The 23,454-nt window shown below is 41.8% G+C and overlaps 1 protein-coding gene across 1 annotated transcript in view; it reads right to left on the bottom strand.

Moving 5' to 3' along the window:
• Positions 1-2,121: 2,121 nt before the first annotated feature.
• Positions 2,122-23,454, bottom strand: part of BBS4 (Bardet-Biedl syndrome 4) — a 50,614-nt gene continuing 29,281 nt past the window's right edge. The window contains exons 3-16 of the mRNA XM_004374725.2: positions 21,979-22,058; positions 20,546-20,609; positions 15,696-15,807; positions 14,637-14,709; positions 13,158-13,211; positions 11,261-11,388; positions 8,930-8,984; positions 7,849-7,917; positions 6,756-6,908; positions 6,490-6,661; positions 4,600-4,669; positions 3,627-3,768; positions 2,865-3,066; positions 2,122-2,316 (exon numbers count right to left, since the gene is read on the bottom strand). Of these exons, the coding sequence (XP_004374782.1) occupies positions 2,189-2,316; positions 2,865-3,066; positions 3,627-3,768; positions 4,600-4,669; positions 6,490-6,661; positions 6,756-6,908; positions 7,849-7,917; positions 8,930-8,984; positions 11,261-11,388; positions 13,158-13,211; positions 14,637-14,709; positions 15,696-15,807; positions 20,546-20,609; positions 21,979-22,058 (1,502 nt within the window). The 3' untranslated portion in view covers positions 2,122-2,188. The remainder of the gene's footprint in view (positions 2,317-2,864; positions 3,067-3,626; positions 3,769-4,599; positions 4,670-6,489; positions 6,662-6,755; positions 6,909-7,848; positions 7,918-8,929; positions 8,985-11,260; positions 11,389-13,157; positions 13,212-14,636; positions 14,710-15,695; positions 15,808-20,545; positions 20,610-21,978; positions 22,059-23,454) is intronic.

Below are 23,454 nucleotides of genomic sequence, written 5' to 3'. Positions count from 1 at the left end.
ACTTTGGTGAGTGGTGTCTGGGGTCTTAAATGCTTGCAAGCGGCCATCTAAGACTCATCAATTGGTCCCAACCACCTGGAGTAAAGGAGAATGAAGAACAAGGACACAAGGAACGTATTAGCCCAAGAGACAGAAAGGGCCACATAAACCAGAGACTTCATCAGCCTGAGACCAAAAGAACTAGATGGTGCCTGGCAACCACCAATGACTGCCCTGACAGGGAACACAACAGAGTGTCCCGGTTGGAGCAGGAGAAAGGTGGGGTGCAGAACTCAAATTATAGTAAGAAGACCATACTTAATGGTCTGAGACTGGAGGAACCCCGGAAAGCATGGCCCCCAGATTCTCTATTAGTCCAGAACTAAAATAATTTCTGAGGCCACCTCTTCAGACAGGGACTGGACTGGACTGTGGGACATAAAGTGATACTCGTGAGGAGTGTGCCTCTTAGCTCAAGTAGCTACAAGAGACTAAATGGGCAGCTTCTGTCCAGAGGTGAGATGGGAACGCAGAGAGGGTTAGGAGCTGGTTGAATGGACATGGAGAATTGGGTGGAAAGAAGGAGTGTGCTGTCACAGTATGGGGAAAGCAATTAGAGTCACATAACAATGTATGTATAAATTTTTATACGGGGAAAAAATAAAAAAAAGATAAACATGTCTAAAACTACACTCCAACTCTCCATTCTATATCCCCAATGTTCCTTTGCTCTAATTTTTATCATCTGTTCTTGCAATCTAATTTTATCTGCAGTATCCAATCAATCTCCAATTTCTGTTAATTTTTGCTCCTAAATCTCTCATACCTCCCTTCTTCTCTCCAACTCTGTCTTAATTTACAAGCTCATCAACACCTTTTCAGTAACAAGCAGACCCGACTCCACACAGATGTAAAAGTGAGCTTTCTCAATTGTTCCAGGTACAATCCCAGCACTGCCACATACCTGCTACATGGGCAAGGGTATCATTCTGACACACTGCTGTTTATTTCTAAGGTATCAGAACTTGAGAGGCTTCTGCTCAGTTAGCTGCTTCTTCAATTACAATGTCAAAACAGACCCAGTCATAATATAAAGAATCACAAACATAGTTTGATTTGACAATAGGTCAGTCTACCTTCAATGATGGTGACTGAAGGATACTTTAAGTGCAAAATGGGGACTGGCCCCCAGTAAGCGAACTGCTGGCCTAACATCCATCAGGGCTGCTGCAGAAGCCATGGTGGCACCAAGGAGGAACTTGGCCGTGAGGTTCCTCCTCCAATTTCAAACTAGGCTTGGAAACAGGTAAGGGAAAGCCATGATCATAGGCTCTTTTTAAAAGTTTTATTGTGATTTTTTATTTTTATACCTGAAAAACAACTTTCCCTAAAGGATGATGAGGATACATAATCTTTATTTTAAAAATGACATATAGATAATATAATGATAGCATCTGGTCAGTGGTTACACTGATTGTCTTAGATAAAATTCCTCAGCTAAGAAGCTCTTCTTTTTTTTTTTAAATATCCCTGGTGCTGATACAAGACCAGCCCTTGGTTCCTACTTTATTTGTTATTTTTTAAGATCATACCGACATGATCTGGTTCTCAACTCTGACCCCTCTCAGGAACAGAATATAGGGACTTCTGCAATCCCTCTGGGCAAATGCAACTGGGATACTCACCAGGCTGGGCCTCAGTGAAAGAGCTGTTTCCATCTTTTTTTTTTTTTTTTTTTCCTTTTAGACTATTAGAGCTGGATTATTAATCTAAGATCTGTGTTTGTGTTAGGGGCTAATATAGCTTAGCCAAGGCTTCATCATCCCAGGACTACTGAGCAGAGGTCTGGCTCAGCCTTTCCTTGCACAAAGGAAGGGGTCATTCATCCAGGAGATAAAAGTCCTTTCAACAGCAAACAGCTCCACGTGCCCGGCTGCCTCTGGGAGCTCCATACATACAGAACCACAAGCCTTGCTCTCAATCTTAAAGGATCTTCCTGGACTGTCTTCTCCCTAGTCCCCAGAAGATGGGGCTCACGGGGGAGGGGTGTGGGAGGGGGCTGCAATGGCCTCAGGCTCCTGATCATCGTAACATTCTATTTAGGTCCTGTGGTGCCAGGGAATGGTGCTGGCCTCCACGCTCTGCCTGTGCTGCGCGACCTTTCCTAATCTGGTACATCCTAGCCAAAGAAACCCCTACTCTGGGGTCATCATTTTTCTCTTATTTGTTCTGATGCTTCAGTTGAAAAAGTAGCGTCAGCTGGACTTGCTGCCACGGTGGGCTCTGGCTCCAGAGGAAGAGACGGCGGCTTTGTGAGCTGGGGTGTTCCTCCAGCACCTAGTAACAAAACAAACAGCTTGAATGCTCAGTTCCACAATTTCAGAAGAAATCATTATTTTTACTGCTAAATTTCAAGAAGAAATCCCGTATATCTGGGACTAGTGGGACTGTGGTGTATCTTTACAGCCATGAGGGAGACCATAACTGAAGAAATAAAGCAACAGTCAAGTTTGCCCTCAACGAGTCAGTGAAAGAAATCTTTGTTTACCCGCACCATGCCAACTTATGATGAGGCAGTAAAAATAAAAGCAACACTAGGTAACAGAATGTACCATAACAATGTATTTCGAAACATAAAAACCGTAAAGAGCCGGTGTAGTGATATCCAACTAAGCCTGACAGCAGCTGTTACCTACTACACGGCTTGCCTTGAGGAGACAAGTGCCAATTTGGCCACCCTGTGGCTTTCTTCTCCTCTGGGCAATACTACACTGGAGATATTCTGAGTATGAAAGGTACAAGCCTCACTCAGAGCTGCAGTCTCTTTGCTGCCGTGTGCAGCTGGGACCCATTAGGTCTTCGTGGAGCTTTGTGCAGCCTCCTACCTGCGGGGAGCTTCCTGTATGCAGCTGCTGAAGACATTGCCTGTCCTAGAGCCTGATTAGAGCCCAGAGGCTGCTGGAAACTGGCTGGTTTGCTGGCTGAAGTGGTCCGGTGCTTTGATTTGGGATCTTTCACTGGTTTAGTCCAGACCAGTGCCTCCCCAACCTGGAGAGCTGCTCCCAACTTCTGTGCCATCTCCACCATCTTGTACCCACATGGGAAGAAAAAAAGAGTCACAGGCATGACTGGCAGAGACAAGCCTACCCAACTGTTCCTAGGCCTTCCATTAGGGGAGTTTAGCTGAAATAGGGACAGCTGCTCCTGGCATTTGAGAGAAGAAGTACTTTTTGCAAGGAAATCATTCTCAAACAGCAGAGAACACAGATTGCCCTGAACGGATGGCAAGGGAGTTTAATATAGGATCTCAAAACCCAAAAATTCAAGTGTGGTACATTATTGGGGTAAACTCCTGCTTTTCCTACATGAGAAGAAGTGGGAGCAAGCTATAGAGAGAAACAGATCTAAACTCAGATGAGCTATAATATCAGTGACAATGACTCAGGAAGCTTGAACTTCCTTTTATTATTATCTTCTTCCAGGAAAGCTTTTCTCAGGCTGCTATTCATTGAAGAACTCGTGCTGCCAGCCACATCAAAGCCGAAACAGCCATGAGCCTATAAAACCTTACAGTGGGATTAGTCGGGCTTGATTCAGAAGTCTCCTGACAGTGTACTTGTGTCTCCTAGGGGCTAATGAAGGCATACCTCAGAGTCCAACTCCAGAGAGCTGCTGTGCTTGAACAGGTTGCCTTTCTTCTCCATCTCCTGGTACTGGGCCAGGGCACCCCTCTTGTCTCCCTGGTTATACAGCAGCACAGCATAGTTCAGGTTTACTAAAGGGTTACACCTGTGGCCGATAGAGAGGGAATCTAAGGAGCTGGGGCTTTGCAACAAACAGTCATTTAGAGATCCTTTTTATTACACAAAAACAAAACAAAACTGGGTAAGTAGAGTCTTCTATTACCCAGCAAGGTGGGGACACACGTGCAGTGTGGACTATAGAGAAGAATCAAGGAATTAATGGCCCAACCAGCAGAGCAGGAACTGGGACCAAGTCTGACATCTCAGCCTTCCAGAGACTACCCAGGGCAGGGTTGAGAAAGGGATCCCTACCCTGCTTTCTGGAGTCCCTGGGTGGTGCAAATGGTTAACATGCTCAGTTGCTAACCTAAAGGTTGAAGGTTTGAGTCCACCTAAAGGCACCTCAAAAGAAATCCCTGGTGATCCACCTCCAAAAAATCAGCCACTGAAAATTCTATGGAGCACCGTTCTACTCTGACACACACGGGGTCCCATGAGTCGGAGCTGACTTGATGGTAACTGGAAAAAATCCTGCTTTCTAGCAGATGCCAGTGAAATAAATCCTGGAGGGGTCAAGTTTATCTTAGATTAAACTAAACCCAGAGTCCCACCATATCATCCAGCCCACTGCTAGCTGTGACTTTCTCCGATCTCCTGACTACTAAACTTGAGATTGGAAACATTCTCTCAGAAAGAGCCAGTGTCAATTCCTGCTGAGTCACTGTGCTCTGGAGCCATATCCTTCTCCACTCAGGCCTCTGTACAAAGGCCGCAGAGCTGAGCTGAGCTCACTCAGCCAGCACCAGTGCTATGGCGCCACCTGGTGGCTTTGGAGAGTCCAACCCTCCCCAATACCATTCCCAACGGAGCAGCTTACTTATCCAGGCGGACTGCTTCTGCATAGGCTCTCTTGGCATTCTCTACATCTTCCAGATTGGTCAGAGCCACTGCAACAAAGAAAGTGAGCACTGCGGCTGAAGAGCCCAGCTTAGAAAACAAAAGGAATGTTTCAAGACCTCAGTCTATTCAGCTCCCACCTGAGCTCCTCCTTCACCCTGTCAGCTCAGGGCACCACCATTCACTCCGTCACTCAGCTTAGATACCCAGTGTTATCTCCTCCAACAATCCCTCTCCACAGCTGATCAGCTGTCAAGTTCTACATATCCTACTTGTACAATTCCTTTTCTGCCACTGCCCTTGTTCAAGCCCAAGTCGTTTCAGGCTTTCCAACTCTTCTCCCCGGTGGCTCCAATGTCCCCACCTGCCTCCATTCCACCTTCCACAATGCCGCCAGGTATCTCGCAGGTACACAGACTAATCTAACCATGTCACTATCCTATGTAAGAATCCTTATTAGTTCCCCATCACCTATAACTGTGATTTTTAAACTTTTATTTAGCAACAGAACCCCCTCTCTTAAACTCAGTGTTTCCTGGAAGCCTGCTATATAAAGCAAACAAAAGCAGAACTGCTCTGAAGCCCTGCTCAACTCACCTGACCACTGACCAGGCACTCACTTCTACCACCCACTCCCAAGGAAATCTGGGAATCCAGTCTGAAAAGCACGGCCTCTAGGATAGAGTCTAGAGTCCTTGCGCTGTACCAAGGCCCTCCATAATCTGGCCCCAAACTATCTTTCCTGACTCATCTCCCACCACAACATATACCACTACTGCCACCAACTGCAGGGCACACCCCGCAATTTCATAGCTGCGTGCCTTTGTTCACAGTGGCTCCTCGGCCTGAAACATCCCTTGCTGTATTCCGCACTATTGAATTCCAGCTTATCCTTCAAAACCCACCATGAAGGCCATCTCTACCTTGTAAAGGTAGAATTGCTGCCTTACAGCATGGCTTATTTGTTTACATTTCTATATCCCCATTAGAATACTGGCTGTCTGCATCCAAGCAAACCCCAGATCACCACCACTCAATCTGCTTTTGCTACCTTTCTCTTATAAGAACCCCACAGTAATGACAAAAAGAAAACAAAAATATCTGAAGACCACTACCAATGAGGACATGGAAACTGCTTTTGGGCTTATATTTTAAGAAGTTTAGTAAGCTCAACATATGAAAAAATATCCCCCAGAAAGCATATTGCCAGTACTTTACATGCTTGACTTTACACAATAGATTTTTAAAGTTTGCATTTGTTTAATTAATGTTCATTAATTTTTGTGATCAATTTTTGAATTTGTATGGAATAAAATGGATTTTCAGGAAAGGAGCCACGTTCTATACCATTCTGCTCAAAGGAGATAAGGGTTTCAACATAACATAGCGTGACTTAGAATGACCACCCAGAGACTAATTTTATTAACAACATTAACAATAATGGACCAGTTACACAGCCACAACAAAAACAAGTTAATACTCACTGTTTAATCATGTAGTCCTCATATCAGTCCTATGAGGTGTAGCTAGAAAATGGTGGAGGCAGGACCCCACCTAAAGGCTCTCAGTACTCTATGAAATCTGGGACTTAGTTGGGCTCAGTACATATAAAAATAAATGGTCAAGCCAACAGAAAAAAAATTGGCAAAAGGAGGTGAACTAGGGATGATCTCCATTTAACCTGTTGGGTCTCTGAGTGAAATTCCCTTTTTAAATCTTTCTTCAAGCTTTATGAGAGTAATCCAGATTCCTACAGTATCTGCAAGGGAACGGCGACGATGGGGTATCAAGCCCCTGGCCTCCTATGATTTAATTCACTTTTCCCTCATTGCAGAGAGGGGAGGGAGTTCTGTACGTAAGTGTCTCTTACCAGCCAAGAGCATGTAGAGCTCCCCCATCTTTGGCTGGAAGTTGATGGCCGCACTGAGGAAATGGAAAGCTGACGCATACTGCTGCATGGTCAAGTGCACGAGCCCCAAATTATATAGAATCTTCCAGTCGAAGGGTGCCAAGTAGTTGGCTCGTTTCAGGCAGCTGATAGCCTGCAGGAGCAAGGGGACAGGTGATGAGAGGGGGCAAGCTCGGCAAACCCTGTAGCTATATGCACAAACACAAAGAGCTTGAGGAGACACTTACTGCCACGTATTTCTTCTTGCCAAAGAAACACATTCCAATGTTGTTCCAGAGTGGGGGGCTCTCTGGCATGGCACAAGCTACAACTCTGTATTTGGTGAGGGCAACATCAAAGTCACCGTGGGTCTGCATCATGCTGCCTGCTGCCAAGATGGCCTGAAACATGGGGTGTGGGGAGGTTAATACTTCAGTCAATCCTGAAAAGGCTGTATTAGCAGTGAAGTGGCCTTCCTGAATGTGGATGCTCAGCAGCCCATCAGCATAGATGGGACTGAAAAACTTCTTCCAGGGACATATATAATATATTCAAGCTATTGGGACAAACACACATGAAGAATGTCCCTCCACTCCACTGTGGCTCTCTTTGGGGCAGAACAGAAAAAGAAAAGATAAAACGTCACTAGCTTTATCAGGGCCCTTTAAGCAAAACTGCCCTGAATCTGTTCCCTGCACTTCCTCCTTAGTACACCAAGTGCTCGGGACACCTCTAAACACACCTGTCCTTGGTACTGAAGATACAGCTCCTTCTGCCACAGGACAGAGGGTGTGTGAGCTTCAGGTGTCCAGCCCCTTTCATTTCTCTAAGGAAAGGTGTCAAGGTGGGGAGCCTGGCAAACAAGGAGGTGACCAAGTCAGGCTGATACGGTTTCCGAGCCCAGGACTGAGTTTGCATCCTGAATACATAGTCTCTCTCATCTCCCTCAATGATATTCATCCACTTGATCATCATCTTTCTTGCCCCCAAAGTCACATCTGGACAAGGGTTGTAATCTCAAATTCTTTAGGAATCTGGGAGCCATTTCAGCGTAATTATTTTTGACAGTAGTTGTGGAAGCTTTGCTAATTTTCCAAGCAACACATAAACTATACCAGTGCTACAATTACACAAATGTGCTCTTTCAGAAGATAAGCAGAGCACCAACACTTTACAATATTTTCAAATAAATAGAGTCATTTTATAAATCATCTAAGAAACAGATTATTTCTCAGGCATTCAACATGCAGAAGCTATCCCCTCGCTTTCTGGAGTCAGACCACCTCTAGGAGCCGTGAGACCGGCTATGTGAAGGCTCTGGGATTTGACAGCCTGCAGTACCTTGTAGTTGGTAGGGTCATAAGTCAGTGCATTTCCAAGGTGTTCAAATGCCTTCTGGTAAATGCCAAGCTTGGAGAAAAAGCAAATCAGAGAATTCACATCAGAGAGGAGATGGCAGTTAAGGAGTCTGGCCGACCACACCAAGTAGACACACCCAGACTTTTGTTAGTCTCATTAACAAAAAAAGAACTATAGACACTGGATAAAGAAAGAAAACCAGAATCCCCCTAATATCTGTGGTTTTCCCTACTCCGCTGATTTGTCCCGATAGTATGTTTGCAGTAACCACCTATCACTCTGTCACATTAGTGCTGTTTCACATTAATGTCTCTTGGCAGGAAGTGGATCAGTTAGCCTCATCTCCCTTGGGGCCAACCTCTCAACCCAAAGCCCAGGGAGACCCATGGACACTGGGTTAAGCTCCTGATTCCTTTTAAAGAAAAACAAAATCAACATAAAGGCCACCACAGAGGCAGAGATGAAGGCAGGATCACTGGGAAGTTGGTGAGAGGACGGTGGGGGCTAGATGAGGCCTCTCAGAGATCCCTGGGCCCCAGATCCTCAGGTTGATAAAGAGAAATGATGGAGCTAAACAAATCCCATTTGCACTCAGGAATTCTCCTTACTCTAGTATCAAACTACATTCTTTGTCTCTTTCCTATAGGACCCTACTTCCTCTTTCCTATAGGACCCTGGCTCGGAGAAGAAGCAACAGAAATGGCCTTTGCCCCAAAGCCCTAGGTAGTGCTAGCTTTTATCCCAGTTTTTCCCCCATAAGAAAATAACAGCCCTTCACCCCCATCCCCAGACCAAACAGTTCTCATAAATGCCTTTTCCTTGGTTGGAATTATAATTAGAAGTTAGAATTAGAATTGCACTGGGCCTAAACAATTGCTTCCGACTTGAATGCAGAAAATTTAGTTAATTCCTTTAGTGGACAAATACTAAATGCAGAGCGCAAGATTCAAACGACCATTGGTAAAATGTGTCAAAGTAATGTCAAAATGCAGGGAAACCACCATCCACACAAATCCACAAGTATTTCTAACATCAGTGTGTGAATGAGTAGAGTTTTCATTACCTGTAAGTAGAGTAATCCTAAAGTTGTAAGGAGCTCTGTGTTTTCTGGTGAGAACCTGCAAATACAGATGAGTTATGCACGGAGAGAAACAAGACGTGTGAGAGACACTGAGACACACGCATAGTAATCTGCTCTCTCGCAGCGCCTGAGACTCAGGTCAGCCCCCCACTCCCCATGCAGATTCACGAAGGCAATTTGGGAATTTCCTTCAAAAGTCAGTCATTTCAACCCTGGCCATAGGGAGAACTAACTGCTCAAGCAAGCAAGATATGGGACTTACAATGTAGACTCCTTTTCAGGGCCTTTGCTGAGGGTCAAAGGCCATGAGTGAAGAAATAATCTATGGAATGTCTGTGTGACTCTCCGGATTACAGAGACAGAATTTAAGAACAATGCTTTATGAGCCAAGTCAGTCTAGAACACAGAAGTTTTAACCAGCTCCCTCTTTTGGAGTTCTTTTTTTCTGTGCTCAGTGCCACAAGGTCTGTGTAATTTAAGATCCCAAGAAGCATCTCCCTCATGCTTTGCTCACCATATATAAACAGAAAGCCATACTAAATGGCCAAACTAAAGAAGAGATGCAGGAATCAGCCCGAGGAAAGACTTAGCCATTGGCCTTTGGGAATCAACATTGGCGAAGTAAAAAATTATCTGTCTTCCCAATTCCTCACTGATATTTTTCTTTGTCACAAAACCAAAGTAACTCTTGAGCTGAGATGATCTGACTACAGATCATCAGGCAGTCTCAACAGTGAAAAAGCCAAAGAGCAAGGAACCATGTCTCCTGCTCCTAAGGAATGAGGCAGAGCACTGGGTACCTCTGGGAAGACCAGAACAAGAGGATCCAAAGCCCCAGCCAGGGGAGGCCTGAGCTGGCCAACCAGAGCTTACTCGGTTCAATTGAGTATTTGTCTTTCACTTTCTGCCATAATAAATATCCCTCTGATTACCTCCCTCCCCAAAACCAAGTAAGTAGCTTCTATGATTCTGGCAGCATCCGTGTCCCCTAGACCCAAACATGATAACTCTTTCCAAAGCTGCGCATCATGAACAATGGTCTCTACATTCTCAGTGGGGCACCAAATGCTCTGCTGTCCCCTCTTCTCCCTTGAGAATTTCAGTGAGTTGTCTTTGACCAGTCACTGGAAGAATGTCTTGGGATTCACGTACACTAATCTAAGAGAGCCAACTTTTAGAAGGCCAGGATCAGAGCTACCACCCAGCTTCACAGGCAGGGAGGCAATACACATACGCTACATGTTCACATACGCTACATGTTCCTCCCTACTGGCCCATATAAACTTGATGACAAAAGCCCCTTGTAAAGCTTAACAAACCAAGGGGTTTTTGTGTCATTTTAGATGCACAACGTGGCTGAAGACAATTGAAAAAGCAGTACAGTGACTAATATAACCAGAAGAGTTACTACCATAGTAGAAAGGAAAGACAATTAACAAATTAATAGAAACCTCAGCTCAGAGTTGAATTATCAGGAGTAACAGACCTTGAACCACAAATCATTCTATTAAGTGATCAAACACTAATACATTCTGCTACAGCTGCCCACTTCAAAGAAACAAAGACAAGACCCTAAGTAGAAAGGACAAGCGGCATGCGTCCTTAAAAAGGGAACACCATCACGGTAAGGTCAGACAGTTCTGTTATCAACAGGGTGGTGGCCTCCGTTAATGACGTAATGAAAAACAAGTTTCTGGTCTCATGATAGGAAGGCCAGATGTTTATTACTTCATCAGGAGATTTCTGTCCCTAATAATATCTCTGGAAACACAAGATCTGTTCTAAAGTGTAAAACCAGAATGGCAGACTGCCAGCTAACCCCAAAATCTGTTGTCTCCTGCGTCTGGGCACGTGCCTGCCCATTTCCCTTGCAGCTAGGTGTAACTACCTGTGAGCCACGGAATGTAAGCAGAATGATGTGTGCCACTTCTGGGTCATTTAAAACTTACTACAAGCTGCTTATCCTGTGGTTAGCTTCCCACACCCCTTCCCCACATCCAGCTTCAACCACGTAGTTGAAGACAACAATCTAAGGAATAATGTGTCAATAAGCAAGGAACCTGGATCCCTGACTGACCTTGCGGAGCAGAGCTGCCTGGCTAGCCTCAACTGGCCATACTGATACATCAGAAACAGAAATCTACTTTATGGAATCCATTGGGATCTCTTAACCCTAACTTTAGATTAACCTTTACTCTAACTCATACAAACAGTAATCAGTCACACAGATTTTCTCTTAGGCTTGGGAGTTCACATCTCTGCTCCCATTGTTTTTTAGTTTCTCACTGCCCTAAAGGAAACAAACATACTTACTCCACTGCTTTCTTGTAGATTTCAATGGCCTTGTCCAAGTCTCCCTCCAGCAAGTGGATCTTCCCCAGCATTATGTAAGTCAGATCATGCCTATTGAGCTGTAGAGCATTGTGCAATTGGTCTTGTGCCTAACAAGGTTGATGGAGTAAAGAGGACCCAGTCATTACCATTCAGAGGTAAAAGGACATGGCTTTGTACAGCTAATGTAGAGACAGAGCTCCTACACTACTAAGGTAGTAACATCACATTTCAGAAAACAGCCCCCACTAGCTGAAGAACCAAAACCTATTAAAACTGTGCTCCTTGACAAGACAGCTGGCAACATGGAGTGTTAGCCTCTAGAGCCACCTGGGAGAGTTTATACAAGATGATTAACCTTTCTGAGTGTTTTCTGCTTCTTGATATTCATCAATGACTCATACGTCATAAGTCAAAGGAAACATTATGGTACAATCTAGAGTAATGCACCAAACTTGATTCCAGCTGCACCACTGACCAACTGTGCAACCTTCCCCAGAGTGGGCCTCATTTCCCCACCAATATGATAATGAATGAGTGAATGGCTCTTATTTATTCAGTCAACAAACATCCATTGAGTGCCTGCTGTTCTAGGTGCTAAGGATACTACAGTTAACGAACAATCTCTTTGCTCTGGAAGAGCTTATATTCTAGTAGATGATCAAAAGGGCTTCGTTTAGTCATTCACTGATTCAACAAGTGTTTATATAAATGCCAGGTATTACATTTTGCTTAGCCTATTAGCTGTACATGAAATCTAATTCTCCTTCTCATCAGTACAGGTCCAACCAAAGACCAATTCCGCCTCTCCTTGGGCTCAGAGTAATCCTATGAATAGAAATGTACTTGCTTAGAATATTCTCTGAAGAGAAAAATCTTCCAGCCAAACATATAAAAAACTATAAAACTGTATGTAGATCTATCCAGAAAATCTAAGGGGCCTACTAAACACAAATAAATATATATGTGTGTGTGTATAATTATATATATACACATACACACACACACACATACACAAACATACATATACACAAACACATATCTTACAGGAGAAAAAGTTACACTTACACCTCAATGGCTGCAGTGCAGATTGTTTTTTCACACCCCTGAGGAATAGATTAGAGTGCACCAGGTTTCAAACTGATGCAAATTAAATAGTGTCAAATGGGTATTAACCCATTCAGGTTCTCAGTCCTGTCAGCAATGGGGAAAGGATAATGAAACCTGACAACCACTAAGTGAGAGCTTTATAAAGAGGACTCTCCCCAGCCCCACCATGATTAATTTTTGGAGCTCTCAACAATTTGGTCTAGCCCTCAATTAAGGAACATATTTTTTTCTTTATCTGAGTACCAAGGTCATCTGAAATTGTCTTCTCTGAAGCCTACAGCTTAATCACAATGAAATATAAGTTCTTATTATGGAAAATTATCTTAAAAACTGAGAACTCTCAGAAATCAGATGCACTTAAAATTTAAAATCTCCAATGACCTTAAAAACTAAAATCAGTTGCTGTTAGAGCACGAGATAGCTCACACGGTCATGACCACACCTGTAAGACTTAAGGGCCCACCCTGTGATACCTAGTTTTATTCAGCATTTGTTTCTATACTGGAAAATTAAACTAGGGGTGGAAAGAAAGAAGAGAGGAGAATATTTCATTTTCTTGTTAAAACCAGAAAAAAACAGGTGGATAATAACAAATTAGGGGTGGGAAATGGGAGTAAGTTTATGAGACGCTCTAAATTTTCATTTCCAAGCACCTCTGCAAGCAATAAGAATAACACAAAAAGAACAATGGCACCTCTGCAACAACGCATGTACCCTCAACGAAATCCCAGGCGACCAGTCAACTGCCACCACCATTTCTATAAATTACCTTGTTGAACTGCTTCAGGTAAATGTAGCAAACTCCTAGGTTATGGCAGATCTCCTATACACAAAAGAAAGGGAAAAGGCTTAGGTATCACAGGAGATATCAGAGTGAAACAACAGGCATCTCGAGGCTGCTGTTGCTCAGCAACGTCTAGACTTTAAAACATGCACCGCAGCTAGTTGCTGTTTTTTTTACTAGAGCTCATACTTAACTCAAATAAATTTAATCCCACAAAATGGGTTCCTTAACATAAAAAAATTACAGCTTATGAGAGAGAAAAGCAGAATAAACAAGTGGTCTTCCTGGGTCTGTGTGGTACCCAGCCCACCCCTGTACCCTTTTTCTCTAAGAGCTGTCCATCACCCACACACTTTGTGCCCTTGTCTCAGAAGAGACTACTCACAGTCCCTGCTGAGAAGGCAGCTGGCCACACAGCTCCATCTCTAAGGCCATATATGCCTGAACGCCTGAGCCAATCATATTCTTTACCCTAGAAATCTGGTTTGGAACACAGCCTGCTACCTGCAAGCACTACATTTACTAGGTGATGTGGCCTTGGGGACTGACAGCACCACCTAGAGGCCACTATGATGGGATATATGTCATTGGAGCTGGTCTGTAGACGTCTACAGCAGAGGTCGAAAACCAAATCTGTCTGCTGCCTTTATAAATAAAGTTTTATTGGAACACAGCCGTACCTGAATGTTTATGTATTGTCTATCATTTGCACTACAACTGCAGAGTTAAGCAGTTTTAACAGAGACCATATGGAGCCATAAAACTTCAAATATTTACTATCTGGCCCTTTACAGAAAGTTTGCTGACCCCTAATCTACCTATAGGGTGGCTATGAGTCAGAAATAACTCGACGGCAACAGGTTTTCTGATTAATCTACAGAAAGAAAAACTGAAGCAGACATAGAGTTGCTGACAGTTTTCTAGTTCTAGTTCGCGTCAAGTCCAACCTATATTTCCTGACCTTGAGTTCTATAGGATCTCTCAAATTCCCTTATAATAAATCCGCCTTTATTTAAGGTGGAACCCTGGTGGAGCAGTGGTTAAGAGCTCGGCTGCTAACCAAACAGTCAGCGGTTCAAATCCACTAGCCACTCCTTAGAAAACCTATGGGGCAGTTCTACTCTGTCCTATAGGGTCACTATGAGTCGGAATCAGCTCAACAGCAACGGGTTTGGCTTTTTTGTTTTGTTTTGTTATTTAAGGTAGCTTTAGAGAAAGGAGAGAAAGCAAGGGCAAGAAAACTGCCCTTGGAATCACAGTAAGGACCACCATGTCAGTAGTGCAAAGTTATGAAGAAATATGATTTCTGACCCAATATCTAGTCAAATAATCAACTGCGAGTATAAAATAAAGACAATTTTTGGCATGTAGATCCAGTAATAATAACAACATAAGACAGTCAAATAATAAGTGGAACCATTAGCATGTTTATTAATAAGAACGAATGAAAAGTTCTCTGTTTACCCAGTCTTTCTGGTTAAGTTTAGCTGCTTCATTATATACTTCTATGGCAGCTTTATGTTTTCCCAAAAGAAATCTGTGGAAGAAATACATTTTCCATAATTATTACCTCAAATCTCTTACAAGACTAACCCCACTAGCCCCGCATTTCACTCATACTCCATCCAACAAGGAATTCTAGAAGCCTCTTCCCTAGAAGCTAGTTGTGCCAGTTTGGCTAGTGAGGCTCCTGTATACTACTTCATGGCAAAAGCTCTTTTGGTAGGGACTGCACCGGCAGCTGTTCCAGGGCTTTGGTTCCATTCTACATTAATTTTAGTGAAAAGTCTTTTGTAATTTTTTTTTTCCACCGTGTACTACACAAATATAGACCAAAACAGAAACAAGCTAGATCATATGCCAAATTAAGCAACAGCTACCATCATTTATCATCATCACCCATTAGGGAAATGCTCTTCCCTCCCAAGCCTAAATCTCTTTCTTTGACAATGGATCATGAGTCTGGAGAGAAACAGGGAAACAGGGACTCTACACACAAGACAAAACAGGTATGACAATTTAGGTAAGAAAATGGAGATGAGCTCTACTTTACTACTCTGAGAAGCGGATGTGCCTGATACTGTATAGACTTTGGAGGTTGCCTGCATCCAGGAGCCTTCAGGGCATCCATTTAACAAACATTAAGCTGTGTGTCAAGTATTAAGCTAGTGTTGGATCAGTAGATGGGAAAAATTCTATGGGTTGTCAATATGATCAAGGGACTCAGGGCACAAGATGTCACTATTCACATTATAAATATAAATGCACATTATAAATGTATAAGTATCAACGTCCCCCCATCAAACTAGAATATACAGTATTTGAAATATTCAGTTTCTTAACACTAGTTATCTTCTCAAATTTTAATATTAATTCACACTCTTAAAAGCGAATCCCAATATATCTACTAAGCCCATTCCCCATGTATCAAGTGCTCACACTGCCAGCAGCAGCCTCCACCTGAGAATGCATTGCATGTTGTTTTCTGTGAGTACCCTAGGGCTCCCAAGCTGCAATACTCACAACGATCTGGCCACCTGCTTGAGGTTGTCAGCACACTGGGGGCTGAGAACAGCACACGTCTGAAAGAGTTCTAGAGATTCTTGGATATGTCCTTCCAGGCGAAATATCAATGCTACCAAGAAATAGAAAACACAAAAAATAAAACCGTGTCCTGGGAAGAATAGGGCCCTGGCATGAGAAAAATCGGAGAAGAGGGGAGGTGGGAAATCATATCAAAGAGCCCTGTGGATAATATCTTTAATACAATCAGATATGACCTCAGCTGGGTTATGTATGGAAAGTAGCCCTTGAAACAAGTAGCAAAGTTGTTAACAAGCTCAAATTTATTTATTCTCCCCCACTTTTTTTTTAATTGTGCTTTAGGTGAAAGTTTACAGCTCAAGTTAATTTCTCATACAAAAACGTATACACATATTGTTATGTGACCCTAATTGCAATCCCTATAATGTGACAGCACACTCTCCCTTTCCACCCTGGGTTTCCTGTGTCCATTCAACCAGCTCCTATCCCTTTCTGCCTTCTCATCCTGCCTCCAGACATGAGCTGCTCATTTAGTCTCGTGCAGCTACTTGAACTAAGAAGCACACTCTTCATGAGTATTATTTTATGTTTTATAGGCCAGTCTAATCTTTGTCTGAAGAGCTAGCTTTGGGAATGGTTTTAGTTATGGATTAACAGAGCACCTGGGGGCCATGTCTTCTGGGGTTCCTCTAGTCTCACTCAGACCATTAAGTCTGGTCTTTTTACGTGAATTTGAGTTCTGCACCACACTTACCTCCTGCTCCATCAGGGACTCTCTGTTGTGTTCCCTGTCAGGGTGGTCATTGGTGGTAGCCAGCCACCATCTAGTTCTTCTGGTCTCAGGCTGATGGAGTCTCTGGTTTATGTGGACCTTTTTGTCTCTTGAGCTAATATTTTCCTTGTGTCTTCGGTGTTCTTCATTCTCCTTTGGTCCAGGTGGGTTGGGACCAATTCATGCATCTTAGATGGCCACTCGCAAGCTTTTAAGACCCCAGACACCACTCACCAAAGTGGGATGCAGAACATTTTCTTAATAAACTTTGTTATGCCAATTGACCTAGATGTCCCCCAAAACCATGGTCCCCAGGCCCCCACCCTTCCTACTCTTATCCCTCGAAGTGTTTGGTTGTGTTTAGGAAACTTCTTAACTTTTGGTTTAGTCCAGTTGTGCTGACTTTCCCTGTAGTGCGTGTTGTCCTTCCCTTCACCTAAGATAATTATTGTCTACTATCTAGTTAGTGAATTTCCCTTTCCCTTCCTCCCTATCCATGTAACCATCAAAGAATATTTTCTTCTGTGTTTAAACCTTTTCTTGAGTTCTTATAATAGTGGTCTCATACAATATTTGTCCTTTTGTGACTGACTAATTTCACTCAGCATACTCCCTTCCAGATTCTTCCATGTCGTCAGATGTTTCACAGATTCATCACTGTTCTTAATCATTGCGTTGCATTCCATTGTGTGAATTTGTTTATCCATTCATCTGTTGATGGGCGCCTAGGTTGTTTCTATCTTTTTGCTATTGTGAACAGTGCTGCAATGAACATGGGTGTGCATATATCTATTCACGTGATGGCTTCTTTCTCTAGGACATATTCTAAGGAGTGGGAATGCTGGATCGTATGGTACTTCTATTTCTAGTTTTTTAAGGAAGCGCCAAATCGATTTCCAAGGTGGTTGTACCATTTTACATTCCCACCAGCAGTGTATAAGTGTTCCAGTCTCTCTACAACCTCTCCAACATTTATTATTTTGTGTTTTTTGGATTAATGCTAACCTTGCTGAGGCGAGATGATATCTCATTGTAGTTTTGATTTGCATTTCTCTAATGGCTAATGACCATAAGCATTTCCTCATTCAAGCTTCTTTTAATAAGGAAGCTCAAACTTACTCCTCCCAGCATCCACTACACTGATAATCAGGTGTCTTGAAAATTATAATATAAATTCCACACAAAAAATACTTTGGGTTTCTATACACCAACAGTGAGCAATCTGAAAAGGAAACTAAAGAAACAATTCCACGTACAACAGTATCTAAAAGAATAAAATACCTAAGAATAAGTTTAACCTGAGAGGTAAAAGACTTGCACACTGAAAACTATAAAACATTACTGAGAGAAATTAAAGAAGACCTAAATAAATGGAAAAGCATTTCATGTTCATGGATTGGATGATATAATATTGCTAAGATGTTAATACTACCCAAACTAATCTACAAATCCAACTCAATCTCTATCAAAATTCCAACAGCCTTCTTTGCAAAAATGGAAAAGCCAAACCTCAAATTTGTATTTATAAATCTGCAGTTTGCACTTTGCAATTTCATATTAATTTGAGGATTGGCCCTGAGAGCCAAAGCAATCTTGAAAAAGAAGAGCAGAACAAGGGGACTTACACTTCCCAATTTCAAAACATACTATAAAGCTATAATAATCAAAACAGTCTGGCACTGATATAAGGATAGACCACAGATCATAGACATACAGACCAATGGAATAGAATTGAGAGTTTAGAGAGAAACCCATCCATCTATGGTCAATTAATTCTCGACAAGGGTGCTAAATCCATTTAACGGGGAAAGACTAGTCTCTTCAATAAATGATACTGGGACAACTGGATCTCCATGTGCAAAAAGAATGAATGCAAAAGGAAATTAAACAATTCCATTTACAATAGCATTAAAAGAATAAAATACCTAAGAAGTTGGACCCATACCTCACACCATACCTGAAAATTAACTCAAAACGGATCAAGGATTTAAATATAAGAACTAAAACCATAAAACTCTTAGAACAAAAGACAGGGTAATGCTTTGGGACCTAGTTTTAGGATTCTTAAATGGACTCTTATTTATCTATGATACCATAAGCCTGAGCAACAACAAAAAAACAAAAATAGATAAACTATATTAAAATTAAAAACTTTTGTGCGTCAAAGAACTTTACTGACAAAGTGAAGAGACAACCTACAGAATGGGAGACTATTTGGGAAACATACATTGATAAGGGTTTAATATCCAGAATACATAAAGAACTCCTACAATGCACCAACAAAAAGGCAAACAACCCAATCAAAAAATGGGCAAAGGACTTAAATAAACATTTCATGAAAAAAGATATACAAATGGCCAACAAGCACATGAAAAGATGCTCAATGTCATTAGTCATTAGGGAAATGCAAATCAAAACCACAATGAGATACTATTTCATACCTACCAGGATGGCTATTATCAGAAAAAAAGAAAATAACAAATGTTGGTGAGGATGTGGAGAAACTGGAACCCTCATCCATTGCTGGTGGGATTATAAAATGGTGCAGCAGCTGTGGAAAACAGTTTGGTAGCTCCTCAAAAAGTTAAACATAGAATTACCATATGGCCAAGCAATTCTACTCCTAGGTATATACCTAAAAGACTTGAAAGCAGAGACTCAAACAGATATTTGCACACCAGTGTTCACTGCAGCATTATTCACAATAGCCAGAAGATGGAAACAACCCAAGTGTACATCAACAAATGAATGAATAAACAAAACGTGCTATACACATACAAAGGAATATTATTCAGACATAAACAAAATGAAGTTCTAATACATGCTAGGACAGGGATAAGCCCTGACAACATGCTGAGTGAAATAAATCAGATACAAAAGGACAATATAATATATAAATATTTAGAATAAGCTAATACACAGAAAGCAAAGTTTATTAGTGGTTACCAGGGGCAGGTGAGAGGGGGAAGTGAGTTTCTGTTAAGGGTTGTAAGAAAATTCAGACATGGACAGTGGTGATGGTGGCACAGCATGGTAAATGTAGTTAATGTCACTGAATTGTACACTTAGAAATGGTTGAAATGTTTTGTTATGTGAATTTTATCACAATAAAAATTTTTAAAATTATCAAACTCTTTTCACAATCAGAACATTCTTGAGCTTCCCTATCAGAAATGCTATTTATCATGATAATTTAGACTTCCACCTGATAGTTTTCAGGGAGAACCCTCAAAGGGACAAATGGAATCAATACCCTAAGCCCAACAAGGAGATTCTGGCAGAGAATACAGTAATACTTCAGACTTTGGTTTTCAGTATAACAATTTTTCCAATCAGAACCCAGAATTCTTCTTAGGTCTAAGTTCAGAAGGATATACACACTTAAGTCTTTATTACGCATTGAAAGTCTGGAACTTGTGATGTTGGAAATAAAAAAGCATATTTTTTGTCATCATGACCTATTATCTTACCAATTCTGTCAGAAAATTATATATTAATTTGATGACTACAAATGCAATGAATAGTAAACTAAAACCATTCATTTACTCCAAAGAATCAAAAAAAAACTTCATGGGCATTAAAGGTTAAAGCAGAAGCCACAGCTCCTATATTTGGTTTAAGATTAATTTAACTTATTCTCTGCTTTATCCCGTACACCTCTAGGCTTCTTCCTTCCATTCTGACTCACCTTACAAAATTTCTCAAGCCTTTTCTCATCTCCTTTAGCTTGACTACAAAGAACCCTTCAAAAAGCATCTTCTGGCCCTGAAATCACTGCATGAGGCAGGGATCCCAAGCATCCATTCTGAAAAACACTGGCCAGAAACTAAAAAAGGGGTGAAGGAGTAGATGAAAATTTTTTGAACAGTACTAGTCATTTTTTAAGTCAAATCCAGCACAAGAATTATGCTCAGATTTCCAAAAAACAGAATACTGAATAAGACCTTTAAGGAACATGTACTTGAATTTAAGTACTTCACAAGTTGTTTGCACTTTTTCAAGAACCTAGACAAAGTGTGCCCTCCTCTAGTAAAAAGACAAGAAATGTATGTCTTACCTTGGACATAGATGGCATATTCACACAACCCCTGAGTCTCCTGAAGCTGTTCTTTGATAATAGCCTGAAAAAGGAAGAAAAATACTTCTGAGCAGTGGTGAAGTATCTTTAAGAAAAGAAAGACATAGGCAAGGGACATACATAAGAAACTTAGAGTACTAATAATGACTAATAGTCCAGAATTTTTTTTTAATATTAACTCTTGTTATGACTAGTTATTCTAGAATAGGGATTGGCAAACTACAGCCCAAGGGCTAAATCTGACAACACAGCTTGTTTTTCTACAGCTCTTGAGTTAAAGATGGTTTTTATATTTTTAAAGCATTTTAAAAAAAAAGGAAGAAGAAAAAGAAGACTCCTTAATGGGTACAGAGATTCTGTTTACAGTGATGAAAACGCTTTGGAAATAAATAGTGGTGATGGTTGCAAAAAAATAGAAGAACATGTGACAGAGATCATGTGTGGCCTGCAAAGCCTAAAATAAAACTGTGCCACTCCGTCTAGAATCTAACTAGGCAAACTAAGAAGACTATGGAAAGATTTCCAAGCAACCCTGTAGATGTTAGACACTAGTATCTGATGAGCAAAACAAAAATGATGCCCCCCCCACACACACACACAAAGCCAATACCAAGGATATATTCTGCAAAATATACTACTGTCAGCCATCATGTAACATATGGTACATTACCAAAGATATAAGTAGTTTACAGAAAAACAAATACAAATGGTTTTTAAAGGTATGAATGATATTTGACCTCACCCATAATAAAATACAAAACTCAATGAAATGTCATTTTTCACCTATCCAAAGACTAAAAAGTTAGATAATATGCTATGTTGAATACCCGTCCACCACGAGACCAACACATCCCAGAGAGTAGCTGCTCCTCCAGCCTAGACTTGAAATGAGAAGACACATGGAGCATCCCTGAACCTGATCCACAGAGCACCCCTTAACTTGACCCACAGAATACCCTTAAACTTGACCCACAGTGCACCCCTGAACCTGGCCCACAGAGTACTCCTGAACCTGACCCACAACCTGAAGTCAAAACCAGCCAATGATAGCCAACTTGGAGACACACAAGCAATAAATAAACGTCTGTTAGGACCACTAAAATTTTGAGCTTGTTTGTGAAGCTGTATCATCACAGCAAAAGCTAACGAGTAGAGAAAATGTGGCGAAACACAATGCATACGACTAAGAGCAACCCTACAGGATAGGGCAAAACTGCTCCATAAGTTTCCAAGGAGCAGCTGGTGGATTCGAACTGCCGACCTTTCAGTTAGCAGCCAAGCACTTAACCACTGTGCCACCAGGGCTCATACGCTGTTAGTGGGATATAAACCGCCACAAACTGCATAGCAGACACTGTTAGTTGTCTACCCAACAGCTTGCCTTTCATTTTCTTTATCGTTTAATCCCTTACCTTGCATGCTTCATAATCCTTCCGGATATAGTGGAGATGTATCAACCAGTTCTGCTTCTCCAAAATAGCAAACTCTGGAGCTGGGTAGCATATTTTGACAAAATAAGCAACACAGTCATTGTTAGTTTCTCCATTACCACTGTCCTTGTGTCTAAACTAACAATACGCATATTGCAGTAACATATTAAATTCTTCTTACTGCCGACCATAAGAATACATTACAGAGCATCAAAAATGTATCGACTGTTAAACTAAGAAATATTTGTCCTACTATTACACCCTGAGTATATGCCTCCCTTGAGTTTTTGTGGCTTGTCATTTCAGTTTCTCAAACTATAATTTCAGCGGAACTGAAAAAAATAAAGTCCTTCCTTTTCTTCTCTTCCTTCTTTATCTACCTCTCTCTGGTTAGAGAAAGTAAAGGGGCAGACTTTCTAAAGGAGATTTCAGGAATGTTACTAACAAAATATACATGACATGGTTAATGTCACATCTGGATAGATTAGAGTACCAAAAAAACATTTTAATGGTTAAATACAAATTTCAGAAATAGCTTAAATGTGAAACATTATGTTGTTGCCCAGGGATGAGAAGGCAACAATGAAAAAAATCAACTTGAGTCATTAAAAATGATCCATGATAGAGACCACAAAATGACAATTACCTGCCCACTGAAATTCAAAACTTTAAAATATAGGTGAAAACTCATTAAGAAATTATTTGCCTAGGGGAGTTCTGGCGAAACGGCGCTCTAGGCAGAAGCACCACGCCGTCCCTCCACAGCAAAGATCCGAAAAACGAAGCTGAACAGAGAATACAACAATCCTGAAACCCTAAAACATCAAATGAAGAGATAAAGAACTCAGCCAAGCACAAATGGAGTGAGAAAACTGACAGAGAACGGACAGCAAGGAGAGATTCATACAGAGGTCCCCTAGCAGCTAACGCAGCACGGATCCACCATCTTGGACTCCTATCGGAGACCAGCAAACGGGGGTAGGAGAAAGGAGCCTCACGGAGCGTCCAGTGGGAGACAAAACAACCATCTCTCATCTCTCCATTACAACGGCAAGCTCCCCCAGCATTCTTTTTTGTTTGTTTGTATGTTTTGGGCTCCTGTTCCTCTCTCCTCTCTCCCATATCGATCTTAGCTCCACACATAACCATCTCCCCGCTGCATCCTGCCTACCTGCACCATACACTTGACATCACTCCACCAAGCAGCACAGGCACGGCCTACTGGAACCTGCCCTCCACTGATTACCGACCCGCCCTGGTGGGTGTAGTAAGTGCCACAAACAACCCGTCCCAGTAACTCCTCTTCAGCTAGACCTGTCCTGCTGTACCATATCTGAGTGACTGACCCTGCCAGTTCGAGAAGGAGGCGAAAACTATTGAGTGCACAGACAAGCAAACAACACAGAACACATAGTCCGCCCGCTCAGACATAGTCAAACTTTTTTTTTTTTAAAAGGG

This window comes from Trichechus manatus, unplaced genomic scaffold (assembly GCF_000243295.1).
Source record: "Trichechus manatus latirostris isolate Lorelei unplaced genomic scaffold, TriManLat1.0 scaffold00030, whole genome shotgun sequence".
In the NCBI taxonomy this organism is placed as follows: domain Eukaryota; kingdom Metazoa; phylum Chordata; class Mammalia; order Sirenia; family Trichechidae; genus Trichechus; species Trichechus manatus.
The sequence above is the reverse complement of the archived record's forward strand: the minus strand, read 5'-3'. Positions and strand labels throughout refer to the sequence as shown.